The sequence below is a fragment of the Rutilus rutilus genome (assembly GCF_951802725.1).
Source record: "Rutilus rutilus genome assembly, chromosome: 22".
Classification (NCBI taxonomy): Eukaryota; Metazoa; Chordata; class Actinopteri; order Cypriniformes; family Leuciscidae; genus Rutilus; species Rutilus rutilus.
Window position 1 is genome coordinate 29795909 of NC_140227.1, and position 16928 is coordinate 29812836.

The window sequence follows — 16928 nt, forward strand, 5'->3', positions numbered from 1 at the left end:
TGTGTGCAACAGGTTTTAAAGCAAAGTTTTGATCATGTTGATAAATTAGAGGCTTTAGAAATTCACATATCACATATGATGCAGTACACTGTAAAAAATTTGCTGTAGTTATGCAGCTGTTTGCCAGTAACTTACTGTAGATTTAAATTTATGCTATTTACTGGCAACAGTTTGTTCAAAGTTAAATGAACATTAAACATTAACAAGTCTTTGTCTTTACAGAATAAAACTATAAAATAACAATCTAATGCAAAGCATTCTGGGAACCAGAAATCTTCATCAACCTTTTTCTGTTTTTTTTCCTTCAGATTTTGGTTCCCAGAATGCTTTGCATGAGGCTGTTATTTTAGTTTTATTCTGTAAAGATAAAGACTTGTTAATGTTTAATGTTCATTTAATTTTGAACAAATTGTTGCCAGTAAATAACATAAATTTAAATCTACAGTAAGTTACTGGCAAGTAGCTGCCAGTAATACTGTAATTTCTACAGATTTTTCTAACAGTGTAGGCTTTATAGGGTTAATATTTAATAGGGCTTGTTCAGATCACTAACTCTAAGTATAAGCAATAATAAAAGTGATGCTTGTCTTAGCAAACCCCAAGTTCAGTTGAGTTTGTCTATTTTTCCTCTCGTGTTGGCTCAGTTTCTGTAAAACGAGCCTGTAAGCGGTTGGAGTCTCAGCTGGCTATCTCACACGAGCAGTTCTTTCCTCTTAGACTCCAGCTGAGCACTATTTCGCTATTTATTTACATGTAATTATTGCTGTGAGGTGCAGATATTAACACTGTCAAGAACAATTTGACCTGACATTTTTCACTGGGCTGATCCCCTGCTGATTTTAGCAAACAAACCTCCTGCCTGCCTCTCTCTCTCTCTCTCTCTCTCTCTCTCTCTCTGAGAGAGCTTTGGTGTGCGTTTCTGTGTGTGTGTGTGTGTGTGTGTGTGTGTGGTTTGGCTTGTTCCTGGTGGCTGAATCCATCCCATACTCACTCAAGCATATCAGTGGAGAAGAATAGACTATTGTGACTCCACACGTTGCAGTGCATCCAAACAGAAGGCATATTAACCTTCAGTTAGCTGATAGACTGCGGCCATGATCTGTGGGGATATTTAAAATACGGTATAAGGTCAGGTCAGTATGAAAAAACACTGACTTTATGCTTTTTTAAATGATAGATTCACTCAAATAGGACTTTTGGGTGATACAATGTGCAAAAATAATCATTTTTATTATTATCGGCGATGCATATATATTTTTTATATTGTAAATATAAAAGCTTCTTATTCTGGCATTCTATCAGTTATTGAATTTATCTGTTTATCTCTTGCTTATCTCTATGAAAACACGCTTAGAGATAGAATAGAGATGTAGAAATATAGAAATTATGGGCTATACAATATGCTGAATTATTTTCAATATTATGCAAGTTTATAGCCTATTTTCAGTTACTGAATGATCAGTTATTGGTCCGTTTTTTTAATTATTTTATTTATATGTACAGCGACAGATTATAGATGCACCATTGTAGAAATATATAAATTCTGGGCAATACAAAATGCAAAAATTTTATATGATTTTGCCAAATATTACACAAGTTTATTTTATTAGTTATTGATCAGTTTTCGAATGTATCTGACCAGAGATAGATGCACCCATGTAGAAATATAGAAATTTGGTGCAATATTGATAACAGATTATGTTACGATAACCAATAATGATGTAAAAAAAATTTTTGTCTGTAAATGGACACTAAGGATCCAATCTAGAATTTTACTGATGCACACTAAGTATCAAAATATGATAATGTACAGTAGAAAAAAAATATTCATGCTTATGTTTATATATATATATATATATTTAAAAAAAAAATAGTGTGCTGACTGAATAGAAATAAGTCCTGTTTTTGTATGCTTCCAATGTCGGCCTAATCAAGTGATAATTTTAAAGCCCTAATCCTGGCCGATATGATGTGAACGCCAGTATATCATGCATGCCTACATGAGAAGCCTTTCTGAGCAGTGTTTGTCTGCGGCTGTCAGTGTGTTTGCTGACGTGAGGTGTGACTGACCAGAGGAGAGAGGTAGAGAGCATATGCACACTATTTAGTACAGTAAACATCCTCTGAGGACTGACAGCTTGTTTCAGCAGCCGATAATGGCTTTCTTCTGTGTCCTGTATGTCAGAGCCCAGATTCTGTCAGTGTCAATCAGAGTGTAATTGAGCAGGATTATCACACGCTCCCTTCTCCTCCAGAGGACCTCCCGCCCTGGTTCAAACTAGCTCCTACCTAGACAGCATTTGAAGGAAAATGATTCAAAGTCAGCAATCCCAGAATGCACTGTGGAAACAGTCATCCAAGGGGGAATCTGTAAAATAATCATCATTCATTAACACTTTCAGTCGACTCTTGGTGATTCTCTGGGCGAATTTTACAAGGTGGCTAATTCGTACCAATTCATACGACCTCACTACGAATTTGTATGATTTTTGCTAAATCGTACGTATTTTACGAGTTGCCAAATTCGTATATGAATTCGTACGAATGACCTACCCCTGACCCCGCCCCTAAACCTAGCCATCACATGGGTTTAGACAAACTGAACGAGTGAGGTCGTACGAATACGTACGAATTAGCCACCTTTTAATCACTCGTACGAATTTGTACGAATTGGTCGTGAGATAGCGTTGGGTCATCCATGAATTTCTTGGCGATGTGTTTTCCGGGATAGGTCGCCAGGTCTTTCCCCAAACACTCCCCATTGCTTGGCTTGGGACTCACACTCACGCATTCACACCTATGGATAATTTAGCATCTCCAATTCAAATCCAATTCAAACCTATACTGCATTTTTGGGGGGTTTTGTTTGGGAAACCGGAGCACCGGGAGAAAACCCATGCAGACACATGGAGAACATGCAAACTCCACACAGAAGACTCAGCCGGGACTCGAACCGGACACCTTTCTGTGAGAAGAAAGTGACCCACTGAGCTTTAGAAAAATGCTAATGTTAAACTCTATTGAAAGTCAATTGTAGAGTGTTCCAAATCAGTCACTTGTTATGTTCCATTTTGGTTACGCTACTGACTCTTTAGGCAGTTGCTCTACGTTTTGGAACAGAGCTACTGTTTCTGCACTGCAAAAGCTAGAACGCTTCGTTTATTGTAACAGGAACGTTCTAGTTGTGTCATGTCGCATGTCTGTATTCTACTCCTTCATTTTCTCACCTCTCTCTATCTTTCTCATTTCACTTTCACCCCCACTCCCCAATTTCTGTCCCCTCTTTCTCTTCCTCGTATCTCTCTCCTTCCCTTCTCTATTCAGAAGCCTCTTTTCAGTTTTGATTAATGTGCTTTGGCCAATTACGCCTGTGAACAGCGAGCGGCCCCGTCATCTGTTCTGTGTCAGCAGTCAGGCTGGCTCAGGGCTCCCAGGCTGCTTAATTGGCCCTCGCTCCCCTTCCACCGTGACCAAAAGCCTCTAATTGAATTTATGCAACCACTGTTATTTTTAAATAGTCATTTTGTCTCAGATGAGCACCACTATGGGAAGTGTAGGAGAGCGGTTAAACCATAGTCTTGTTAAAAAGCCAATCCATGTGGATTATATGTATATATATTGCTTTTTTATATATTATATATATATATTTTTTTTTTCTAAATGTCCCCCCAAATAATTTATATTACTTTAATTGACCATGATTAATTGTCAACCTGAAATGTGTTTTTAAATATCTATAAAAGCATGGGTGGCCAGTAAAAATATTTTATATTAAAAAGCATTTTAATATTTCTTATAAACAAATGTTTTGTTAACATTTTTAGCATTTGTTTTTTAACTCAATAAAAGTTGTATTTATTATTTGGTACTCAATATCTATTTACAATAATAAAGTATAAAAAAATTACAACAATGAAGTATTAAATATAAAAAAAATTTTAAAAAAAATTTTACAATTAAAATATTTTAAATATATATATTTTTTATTATATTTATTACAAATAAATATTACTCAGTACTTATTTAAAACTTAATAAACTTAATACAAATTTTGTTTTTAAATATAATTTTTTTTTAGATGTTATTTGATACGGCTCTTGGTGAATTTCGTAACAGACATGAGTAAGAATTAACATTTCTGTTAAATGACCAAGTCGCGAGTATTGGCTGATGACGAAAATATAAAAAATTGAAAAATATTAGACAACGAATTGATCTAACTGACCAATATGTTGGTCTAAATCAATTGCAGTATTAAACTAAATATTGACATTGGCATACCTGAAACATTTTTCATAATTTCACTAAATTGATTGCTGAATTATTTCCCAAGATTCTCCATTTTACATTACTCTGCAGTAATCCTGAATGGGTGTCAGTCGAAGGGGTTGATAAATTGCAGAAAACGTTATTTGCCATAATCTTGGCCCCAGGACTGTCCTTTGAAACATAGACAAACAATCGACAGCAGGAGTGTGAAAAACCGCTCACGATTTCCAGTGCAGGCGACTATCAGTCGCACAGATCTGTGAAGGGAAGAGATGATATTCTGTCAGTCTCAGATAACTTACACACACTGAGTGGGCTTATTCCCCTCCGTCTGCCCTCCTGACCTGTACTAAACTTGAAGGTACCACTGGAGGGCATTAGGGTTGGGGGAAGTTAGTGGTGAGAGGAACTCTCTAATCCACTCTGGGCTAGATTAAGAGTAGTGTGTGTGTGTGTGTGTGTTGGCCGAGAGCCTGGCGAGGGTGCAGAGGCCTGTGCTATCTGCTCTGTTGGCAGGCTGGCCCTAAGGCAAACTCAGTCCTACTGGAGTCTTTGTACTCTTAAAAAAAAAAACCCTGTCTCTCCAAACCCCCTCCTCAAATCCTCTCTATCTGTCTGCCATCCCTGCGTTTCTCTCTTCGGATCTGCTGCTGCTTCATTTATCTTTAGTATATTTAGTATGTTTAATTTTGAAATGTTGTACATCTGTTTTTTAGCTCGGTGATCAGATTTAGTCTAAGTAGATGCCATATTTAATTTGACGTGTACAACAAGCTCTTAAAAACAGTTGGGTTATTTCATCTACCCAACCGCTGGGTTATGAAATGTTTTACCCATTATGGGTTATTTATATGGAATTTGGGTTATTTTGTGCAACTCATGCGTTGAGTCAAAAATCCACCAACCCAACATACATCGGTTGACCCAGCACGTGGGTTGTTTGTGCTTCGAACGTCATCACATCATCACCAGAGTCCACCAGAGTCATATTTGTAATAACACAACAGAGGTCAGAAAGAGACACTAAAATATATTTGTGATATCTTTTTAGTTATTGCTGGATGTTGCGGAAGTGCAAATGTGTGTAGGGTTCTATATAGAACTTTAGGGTTCTTGACTCAGTTTTAAAGAACACTTCATGCCCAAAAGGTTCTAGTAAGGACAAATGAATAGCTATAACGTTAATATAGAGGAAGTAAGAGTCCCGTTTTCCAATACAGATTCATTTCCAGTGCTATTTCTTTTCTTCTGGTGAACATGTAAAATCGAGTGCATGTGCAGTTGTAGCGCGAGCTTATAATGTTTGGCTTTTGGGAAAATTGCCTCTTGAAACATTGTCATCTGCACCAGACAGATTCCTTTTAGCTCCGCAGTTGTCGAGCTGTTTCTCCAGAGCTTGACTAAACACGAAAGGACTCGTCGTACATTTAAGCAGACAAAAAAAAAAAGTATAATTTGACTGTTAAGGAAATTAGAGTGGTATGAAAGAATCCCTTTTAGTGTGTTGCACATGCACTATTTGTTTATCTGAAAGGATGCACATTGTATCAATTTACAATTCTGGGTTTGCGCCGCCTCAGGCTGGAGGGTCTCAGAAGTTGGAGAATTAATTAGTTTTTTATTATTATTTATGGAGTAATCTATTTGGAGAGAGGAAGGCATTGCCTGTGGGCTGTGTCCTTTAAACACTGGAGCCCTGACTTCCATTATCTGCCGCGCACACGACGCACAACAAACCAGAAAAGCGCTGCGGAAGATATAGTCCAATAGAGAAACAAAGGAAAGAAATGTATAGTCTACTTGGGAGGGGTGGGGGGATTCAAGTATGTGAAATGAGGGTTTATTTAGTTGGTGAACTACAGGCTGCGTTTGCCGGAGGTGCTTGTTTTGCCACGGAGTCTGATATGTCACACACTCCCATATCAGATTAATAGTCTGAATGATATTGATTTTTGTTTATTTAGCTGCGTTAATGTTCTGGGTTGGGTAGATTTGTAATACAATCTCAGCTGAGCTTAATCTTTCCCCTGCAGCGAAGTTCAGCGGTTACGCCTCTTCTGGCCAAGGTGCGTCAAGGTCACAGTTTCCCAGTGTGTATAACAGTTTAAAAAGCAGTTGAACACAGAACAACACAAAGGAAATGTTTTGGTCAGTTTAATTAATGATGCATCCAACGTCTCTAAATTGGCCCTTGTGCTTTGAATGAGTCCTATAGAGGTCAAGGTTTGGCTGGTTAGCATAGTCCCGTTGGTATATGCCATAACTAGTCCTTTCCTCACTGATGTCCATGCATTCAAAAGTATAGTCGTCACTAAATACGACCTATAAACCGATAAATATTTCAGTATGTTATAGATGTTTTGCCAGAGACCTTTTTGGAGAGCTCTTAATGCAATAAACACACAGCTTAGCTGTGAAGATAATGCCAAAAATATTACTTTTTGCCGTTTTTGCTGTATCATGAAACATTCACACATATCGCACACAAAAAAAAGGATGACTGAATAATTAGCCTTGTTCCAAATCCTACTGAGCTGCCTACCTAGACAGCATTTTATGTCCTTATAGTTGAGAAGACTAGTCCAAAAGTTTATTTGTGCATCTTTCTAAGATTATCGCTTCTATTAGCTTAGCGAGATGCTAATGTTAGGATTCTCCTTTGAAATCAAGTATACAGCCATTTTTTCTAGTGTGTAGCATGCCTGTTGCACAATGTTTCTGTGTAGCGTTTGAAATCATCAGAATTGTGAAATTGAGGACTGATCCATAGCAAAATCAGAGTGTGTGGTGGCAAACAGTTTGCTCCATAACATAGTTCACAAGTTCACCAGGGAAAACAGTGCATTTATTGAGAGAGCATACCTTTTTGTTAATGTGAAATGCACCCCCAATTATATTATGAGCCGTTTAGGATGCTTTCTACAATGTGATGTGAATGCAGCACTAGACCAGTATTTTATCTTAAGTAAATGAGGAGTGTAACATTACAAAATGTGAAAAAATAACAGCTCTATCTTTCCAGCAAAGGTCCAGAGATTTCCCTTCATTCGCTCTCTAAAGGAGGTCAATGCGACTCTGTTGAGGAAGCGCTGCTGGAATTTGGTGCTTTATAATTAGAAGCGCTGATAGAGGAGTCAGTCCTGATTGTCTGCCGCTTTAATTTAATGTGCATATAAAGAAGGAAGCAGTGTAATCAAGCTTCAATTAACCGTTGACTAAATCTGTCCCACCCCTGCAGCTGCCGTCACGGCCCCCTCGTGTGGCCACCAACAAGGGCTACTTGTGCTTTCCATTCACTAATCTGCTGTAATCAGGAAACGTATGAATCTTCCAGCCATATGGCCACATCTCATGTGTCTCTTATAAAGACACGGCAATGAATCTCCCACTTATGTGGATGCATGTCACATGTGCGTGGAAGGGGTTTCCATACTGATAGAATTAGCTTGAGGAAACCACTAACCAGAGTTATGCGTCCGATGTGCCTCAAGTCTTCCATATTTCCTGCAAGACATTTTGGGAATATTTATCATAATGCGATTAATGTTCCCGGTCCGCTCGCGTGTGCCGCGTCGTCACCGAGCGCAAGCGGTTGTTTTGCAGGTTGATTTTTTTTTGGTTAGCTGATGTGAACTGCGTTTAAACTCACACATGTATGGGTTTGTGTCACGTCTGTGTGTGTTTAACCAGCTCCGTGATGGTCTAATTGGTTTAGCAGCCAAAGGGAGTCAAAGGGCAGCGTAGCGTATCGAGACGCAACGTGAACCTGATGCTGGGAAGGATGCTTTCTGTCGCCTGAGAGGGAAGACCATGTGTGAGGCTTCCTGGAAAACACTTCTCCAGCCCCAAACACTATTTCAACTTTCTCTCTTATGCTTCTTTTTTTTTTTTTTTTTTTTTTTTTTTTACATAAGTTTTCTTGCATGATCTTTTGACCAGACCCTTTTTCTATGTTGCAGCATAGCTAGAATATAGTTGACTAAATTGACCGCTTTGCAATGAAATACTAATACAGTTTCCTGCATACTGTATGCATCATCATATTTTTGTAATATTTTGCTATTTTAACATTTAAATTTAAATATTTTGTTATTTTATTTTGTATGCATCATCATATTTTTTTTATATTTTGCTATTTTTACATTTAAATTTAAAACATTTTTATTTTATTTTTGGCCTATTAAAGGTGTATTATTATATATTTATTAAATGGATATTACGTGATAAAAACATTTATTTATTTATTATGTGATAATTGCTCATAAAATCACTCCTGTGTACGTTTTTTATGTACCAGTGGCTTTATGGACGATTGACACAAAATGTGGGTTGTGTTTCATGCATGCCGTCCATTGTGTGAAATTGTATACTTTATAATAGTAGTTGTTGTCACTTGATCTTACTAATATGCATGTTTAGTTAATGCCGTAATGATTGTAGAAATCATGAAAAAATCATGGTTGTTATCGATTCCGGTTCATTCCCTGACACTAGGAATGGAGGGTCAAGTCAGGTGCATTGCATTGTGGAATACAATATGTACAGTAAATTCTGATGGTATACACATATTGATGAATTTAGTGGGTCAAAATAGGTCAATCTTAGTCATTGATTGAGTTTGCCAATGAATAATACACATGTTTGGGTCAAATATGGACAAAACCAACTGTTGGGTTTAAAATGTAATATATAAATGTAAACCAACTGTTGGGTTTGTATATATTTGACCCAAACATGGGTTGAAACAACCCAGCATTTGTAATAGCCATTGTTTCTCAATTCACAAACAGATAAACAAGCTGCTTGAGCTCACATCAATGTTAGTTGACACATAGAGCCGGGCCTATGTGTTCGGGATGGGGGATCACGTACTTGGCTCTGTTCAGACCGCTGCTCATTATTATTCATGAGCGTGGGGGTGTTTCTGGAGCCTGGGGGCGGGATTATCTTCTCCCTCAGTGCTTGTTGTGCTGGAGGCCTCGGTACAGGGGTCTGATGGATCTGGCCTCGCTCCCCGTCTCTTTCTTTTGCTGGATCACTCTCTCCGGCCGTTTCGAATCACTCTGGGACGCTGTGCTTCACTCTCTGTCCCTTCCCTCCGTTTGCACTCAGAGAATGACCTCATATTTGAGCACTACTATATATTCTGCTGTGTAATGGTTGCAGAAAAGCCAACTGTGGTTTATTGGTCATTTTAGACGAGGGGGAGTGTTTTCATAGTTCCTATAACTACTGGCAGAGGTTCCCACTCTTTGACGACTTTTGGGGGGACTAAATTAGCTCGTAGGGTCTAACCCAGCACAACAGGATCTACCAGTGATGTGTGTGTACATTGACTGGCTGAAACACCGGCACCTGCCATTTTCAACTCTCTGGTGCTTTTCAGTCAAAAAGTTTTTTTTTTGTTGAATTTATTACTTCATCGGAATGGTACGAAACTTGGTAAAGGTTTTGGCACTTGCTATGTGAACACACACACACACACACACACAAAAAATATTGGAAATGAATGGGAGAACTTTTGGTACTGCGGCCTAACAAAATTTAACTGAAAGCCCACTTTTTTTAGATTTATGGCTTTGATTTTCTTTTTGATTTTCTGTTTTTGAAAATATATATTTCATATAAAAATGAAAAATAGTATTTTTGTGCATTTTTCATAACAATAAACGTAAAATTCTGTAACTTTTTTAAGTTCACTTTTTAAAACTTTTTTCACTTCAGCAATAACCTGCCAAGTGTCGTCTTTGAAAAGAGATCAAACTTAAGTCCGTGCTGAAATTTACGACTTAAATTTGGAAACTGGAAATTTTTATTTTCAGGTATATGCTCAAAAAGTTAATAAATGGATTATAAATACAGCATACATATTATAATTTAGTCCCATAAAATCCCCTAAAATTACAAAATATTAAATAAAAAACATTATCGAACTAAAATATCATTCATTTCATTGAAATCAAATAAAAAATCTGTCATTTTTGACCGGCACGCGAAGAGCACCAGATGTAAACACACAGTTTACTCACTCCACAAACTAACTCCATGAACATGGAAAACAGCAATAGAAGTCCAGGCACTTCTCAACCTTTACGCTACGGAGTTGTTGATGTTGTTGCCTCAGGGGAACATTTAGTTTTTCTTACTGTGAAGAATTTGAATAATCTATGAAACCTTTTTCCACTAAAGCACCCTGTTGTTATATAGAAATGTGTATGCATTAAATATTCTTCATAGAACCATGAGAATAATGAACCTTTATTTGGGCAGAATTAGATGCAAACCTGCGATCCGTCTCTAAACTCCCGCCTCTGTCTCTGTGTCTCTCTAGGTGATGAGTATTTTGAGTAACCCCAGTGCCGTCCCGTCCCAGTCTCAGCACGATTTCTCCATCTCTCCTCTCCACGGTGGTCTGGAGGCGTCTAACTCGATCTCAGCGAGCTGTAGCCAGCGTTCAGACACCATCAAGAGTGTGGACAGTCTGGCCTCGTCCCAGTCCTACTGTCCCCCCACATACAGCGCCACCAGCTACAGCGTGGACCCCGTCACTGCTGGATACCAGTACAGCCAGTACGGCCAGAGTACGTACTGTCCCGCCATCAAACACTCTGTATATATGACTCAATGTCTAATGTTGTAAATGCCGGTAAGATTTTAAAATGTTTTTGAAAGTCTCTTCTGCTCACAAAGCCTGGGTTTATTTAATCAAAAATACAGTAAAAACAGTAATGTTGTGAAATATTAAAGAAACCGTCTTATAGAAGCGTGTTTTCCGCCACTGAATAGAAAATTAAAAAGTCACTTTTTATCTCGCAATTCTAAAAATTGCAAGTGAGATAAAAAGTTGCAATTACATTTTTTATTCTTCCATGGCAGAAACAAGCTTCCATAGTCTTCTGTTCTGAATGTATTGTAAAATGTAATTTATTCCTGTGATCAAAGCTGAATTTTCAGCATCATTACTCCAGTCTTCAGTGTCACATGATCCTTCAGAAATCATTCTAAAATTATGATTTTCTTCTCAAGAAACATTTCTGATTATTATCAATGTTGAAATCAGTTGTGCTGCTTATTTTTTTTCTGTTGGGCACGTGATTTGTTTTTCAGGATTCTTGGATGAATAGAAAGTTTAAAAGAACAGCATACAAATATTTAAAATAGGAATATTTTGTAACATTATGATTGTGTTTACTGTCACCCTAATGAATAAATGTTGTAAATTCTGTCAAAAATATCTTATTGACCCCCAACTTTTAACCTTTTATGGACCATTAAGTGTTTAGGCTTTTTTTTAGATTGTTGTGATAAAGTAATGAAACCTTTGAATCGTCTACTTTAGCTTGTGTTTGGTGCAAAAGCCATGTAGCACATTTGAGATCCGGCTTAATAAAGTCAAGCTACTTGTTTTCTGTAAACTGCCTCTGTATTTATTCTTTATTTTTGAAAGAAATGTAAACTTTTATTCCGCACGGAATTGGTCATTGAGCCATTTATAATGTTAAGCAGCAAATCATCATATCAGAATGATTTCTGAAGGATCATGTGACACTGAAGACTGGAGTAATGATCCTGAAAATTCAGCTTTGATATTACATTTGACAATACATTCAAATAAGTTATTTGTAATTGTAATAATATTTCACAGTATCGCTGTTTTTACTATATGCAAAACACCAACAAAACACATGCTGATCTTTTCAGTAGGGAAGCCATTGTTGTTTTATCACACTGATGCCCATCTGAGTGCATCTGAGCAGTGCCCGACACTGACCATCTCAGGACACTCTGACCCCTGTGCCCATCACACACATGCTCCTGATAAAGACCCCGGCATCGGCCCCGGGCTCCTCTGTTAGTCACAGCACTCTTCCCTCGACTGGGAAACGGGCCCTTCAAAGGCCACTTTACACCCCTAGGGTCCTAATGTCCTTTTAGTCACCTCACACACACACACACACACACACAAGCTTCAGGACAGGAAAGAATTGATTGATTGAATTAACATAATCAGAGGCTGATGTTGTCACAGAAGTCACTGGCTTCTATCCAGCACCATTAGATGTGTGTGTTGTGTGTTTCGTTAAGTATATGTCCGTCATATTGCAGTTGTGTTCAAACTTTTGAATGGTAGTGTGGAGGTTATCTAAATCTAGCAAAACTCTCTTTAAGGGTGTCTTCAAAGGGAAAAATGGTTAAAAATGCATGAAGTTTTCTCTTAAGGTGTAGTTTGGGTTAGTCTGTCTGGAGTCATTATAATGAGGGACGAACAACAGAGGTCTATGGGTTGTCTTCAGATAAATGTGTGTGAAGTAGTGTCAGGTCCATCAGAAGGTGCAGAAGGCTTGATTGAAGAGATCTGACGAGCGAATGTCAGGTTAATTATGAGTGAGATTGAGAGGACTGATCTGTTTAATGAGTCAGATGAGAGAGCTGCTGAAAATGAGGCGAGTATGAAGCATGAAATCTCAAACGCTTAGTGTAATAAAGACTGGCACATACACACACACACACACTCACAGAAAGAGAGAGAGAGCTGAATGAATGACACCAGGCCTTCTCGGTCTCTTTGGCCCTTGAATGGCTATATGCTCAATTTAGTGTGTGCATTATCTTTCATTACTCTTTACTCTGGTCAGAGGTTTAAAAAAGTGACCGATGACGGTATTAAACGTGTAATGTTGTTCTACACATGTGATGGATTGTGTTGGTGAAGTGATGTTTGAATCACAAATGAGTCATTCGTATGATGAGTCGGTTCTATTTGAACGATTCGGTTATTAACTAAAACTAAAACTATTAAAAATGGCTTTCAATAATAGAAATAAAGCTGAAACAAAATAAAATAAAATAACAATATTAAATGAAAACCTTAAAAAACTTGTAGTTTGAAGACTTGTACTCATCAACTGAAATAAGTTGAAATAATACAATTGCTAAAACTAAAACAAATCAAATAAAAATAAACCTAAATATAAATCTGAAAAACTAAAGCACAACAAAATTACTAAAATATTAAATGGATTCACAAAGCATACAGTCTATAAAACGCTGGGTTGTTTTAACCCAATTTTAGGTTAAATATGGACAAACTCAAACATTGGGTTGAAAAATTGTACTAAAAAATGTAACCCAATGGCTGGGTTTGTCCATATTTGACCCAAATTTGTGTTGAAACAACCCAGCGTTTTTAGAGTGTAAGGTAAAAATCTGTGCTTGGTATTAAAACATGTTAAATAGAATCATTTGGCACTGTTTGTTTTTCATTTTGTGAGCATAATTGGGTCTTTTACGGTAAAAACATTAAAAAGCATTGTGATTTTGTATGTGTTTGTGTGATTTTATAAAACAACAGTTCGTGTTTTTAACAATGGACAGTTTTTGCACCGGTTCGTTGAAACAAACCATTTGAAGGAAGCCGAATGAAGACCTTCCGAATGCTAGTGGTGTTTTATTAATGCATAAATTGGTGTGAGATTGCTTTTATGTGGAACTTCCTGCTCATGCCAGTGTGTGTGTGTGTGTGTCCTACAGCCGCTGTGGACTATCTGGCCAAGAATGTGAGTCTGTCGACTCAGAGAAGGATGAAGCTGGGTGATCATTCGGCAGTGCTGGGACTCCTCCAGGTGGAGACAGGACAGGCTTACTGAGTCAAACACACCTTCACACACCTTCACACACCTCCTGAGACCAGCTGGAGCTCTTCACCGCGTCAGCCGGCACAAGCGTGCGAGAGGTTTTTCTCAGATCTCCAAGACAAGACTCTTGCCATTCCATTTGACGTGACCTTCTCGTGACTCTGGGCTCGTCGTGGACCTCTAACTCGGACAAGAGGACCAGTTCGACGGACAGCAAGAACGCATTCCCAGCCATTTTCCAAAACGTACTTTCACCTTGCTGTGCATAGTTGTGTATGAATCAGTGTCATTACAACGGATAATCTCGCTTGTTTTCTATCGGTATTGTTATTACGATTGCCCTTACAGTTGTTGTAATTATGATTATCGTAACTATTGTTTTCGTTTCGTTGTTTCAAGATCCACACGTAGCATTTTGTAATAATTTGAACACAATGGGGTTTTTTTTTTTACGTGAAATGCTAGCAGTGGGCTAGTGTGTGTGTTGAAAGTGTGACTGCTGGTTTTCCGCTTTCCAGGTTCCCCTCACCCCGAGAGCCGTAATGTTCCCGAGCGGTTTGACCTTCTCCGCCTTCATTTTTCACTTGACATTCCATGCAAACCTGGCCACTCTGTGGGAAGTCTGGCTTTAGGCATTCTGCCGGGAATTAGCAGTGCTTTTAGAGGACCAGGCGTTTTCCTCTCGCCCAAATGCCCGTTTTGTCCATAGTGATCATCTGGGAATGGGGGGGGGGGGGGGGGGGGAAGAAAACAAGCATTGTTTGGAAAACAATTGTGAATTTTATTCTTGAATTTTCTAGAGAGAAGCAACACTTTGTCCTCGAACTATAGAAGACAAAAAAAATCAAGTCAAGAGATACTATTTCAAACATGCATATTATAATTTTGAGTTAAGCAATGCAAACAATTGATTAACTATGTAGAACGCTTAAAATGCACAAGTGGTTTTTAGACCAAGTACACTACCGTTCAAAAGTTTGGCTGTTTTTGAAAGAAGTCTCTTATGCTCACCAACAATGCATTTATGTGATCCGTAAGAACAATAAATGTTATTACGATTTCAAATAAGTGTTTTTGAATATATTTTAGAATGTCATTTATTCCTGTGATCAAAGCTTCCGGTCTTCAGTGTCACATGATCCTTCAGAAATCATTCTAATATGCTGATTTGCTGATTTACTATTATATCAATGTTGAATGCAGTTTTTGCTGCTTCGTATTTTTGTGAAAACCGTGATACATTTTGTTTTCAGGATTCTTTGATGAATAGAAAACTAAACTAAGACTATAAATGTCTACTGTCACTTTTGATCAATTTATTGCATATTTGCTGAATAAAATTAGTAATATCTTTCAAAAACAACCCAAAACAGTCTAACTGGCCCCAAAGTTTTGAATGGTAGTGTATAATTTTGACAACATTCCTTAACCTCTTTCTTGGTGACTCTTTTTCTCTCCGGTTTTCCTTTTTTTAATTTTTTTTTTATATTACAAACTGATACAAAAACACACACAGGGCTCCTGTAATTAAGATCTCTTGCATTCACAAGTTTGTACAAAAAAAAGTTGTGAACGTTCGACATTCGTGTAGCACTCGCAGGTGACATTTTGACACATAAATGGAATTGTACAGTAGATGAAGCAGATCGTTTATTGTTTGTTTATAAAGAATATGTTTTATACTAAAACAGAAAAGGTGTTGTGTGGTAGATGAAGCAGGGGATATCTGTAAGTCTTATATTGTAATTTTGTGTTTCTATTTACTGCTTTGGTTTCTTTGCTTTCAATAGTTATTATGTATCATTTTTCTTAGGATTCAAAGTGTATGTGAGAAGCTCTCGATAAAAGACATTCACACTTAAAACTGAATGGAATGTGAATCGTATTGCGTAATATGATTCTGTGCTTCAGATTTTCTCATTTGTGGATCCAAGATGAAATATTGACATTCGGACCGTTTGGAAGCTGAAACTTTGCAATGGAAGTGACCGATGGCTCATTTTAACGGACTGTGGGAAACACAGCAGTGTTTGGTGCTAACTGACTGCTTCTGACTCAATGAATCCTCGAGCGAACCAGAGCTCTTAATGAATCCACCTGACCCAAACCCCGTCCCCTTCACTTTCAGCTGTCGATATCTTCATCAAACGAGCAATGAAACTCAAATCACTTCTAGTATAGAGCGTCCACGGCTAACACCTTTGTTAATCAACGTTTGGATATTAAAAATATGATCCATCATGCCCCTCTGGGACGTCAAACTGGGGACCTGCTTTCGTTAGCATTTGTGTTTATGCTTTCCTCCCATTTCCTTTCAGCATGTGTGTACGTTACCATGGTATAATTTATTCTGCTGTATGAAGTAGTAGCTTTAGTGGGAACCTTGTATTTGGTATTTACTACCTTCAGCCTGTTGGTGTCTTTACTGTAACACTGGCGTAAATGTTATCAATTAAAGATCTAAAACTGAAATAAGGATCAAACGTTCCGTTTCCAGAGTTTGTCTTAAAGTATATTGAGTTTGCTTAACAAAAATGTTAAAAGGTTTTAGATTATATTTGTATGCATATTTCCATGTTTTTCTGTGGTTTAAAGAATGCAAAGAAATGTTGTTGTTGGAACTGAAGACGTCTATATGCACACTGTTAACATACATTTTGTAGTTATATGGTTCTCTGTTTCATCCAGGTGGAGAGTATATGAATAATAATGATCAACTTTGATACTGAAACTCAAAGTAATTCATAGTATTTTTCAGTCACATGACTCGATTTCCATCTGTTTCAAGCAATGGATATTTAGAAGAATATTCCTCTAAAAAAATAAAATGCAAGTTTTGGGTGCATATACATCACCTTCTGCCATATTGCATTTACCTAAAACTCATTTATTCAAAAATGTAAAAAGACAATGTTTTAACATGTTTTATTCATATTTATTATTTAATAAATGTTTAGGTTGCAGGCTATAACCAAACTTTCTATAAAGATGATTCTCAATGCTATGAAAGATATAACAAAATTA

General features: G+C 37.5%; 1 protein-coding gene across 3 annotated transcripts in view; it reads left to right on the plus strand.

Moving 5' to 3' along the window:
* Positions 1-16586, plus strand: part of pax7a (paired box 7a) — a 62665-nt gene extending 46079 nt beyond the window's left edge. For 2 of the 3 annotated variants that reach the window (XM_084395733.1, XM_084395734.1), the window contains exons 8-9: positions 10601-10850; positions 13801-16586. In XM_084395733.1, coding sequence (XP_084251859.1) covers positions 10601-10850; positions 13801-13916 — 366 coding nt within the window. In that variant the 3' untranslated portion in view covers positions 13917-16586. Of the gene's footprint in view, positions 1-10600; positions 10916-13800 lie in introns of all 3 variants that reach the window. The other variant, XM_084395735.1, reaches the window with a different exon arrangement.
* Positions 16587-16928: the final 342 nt, after the last annotated feature.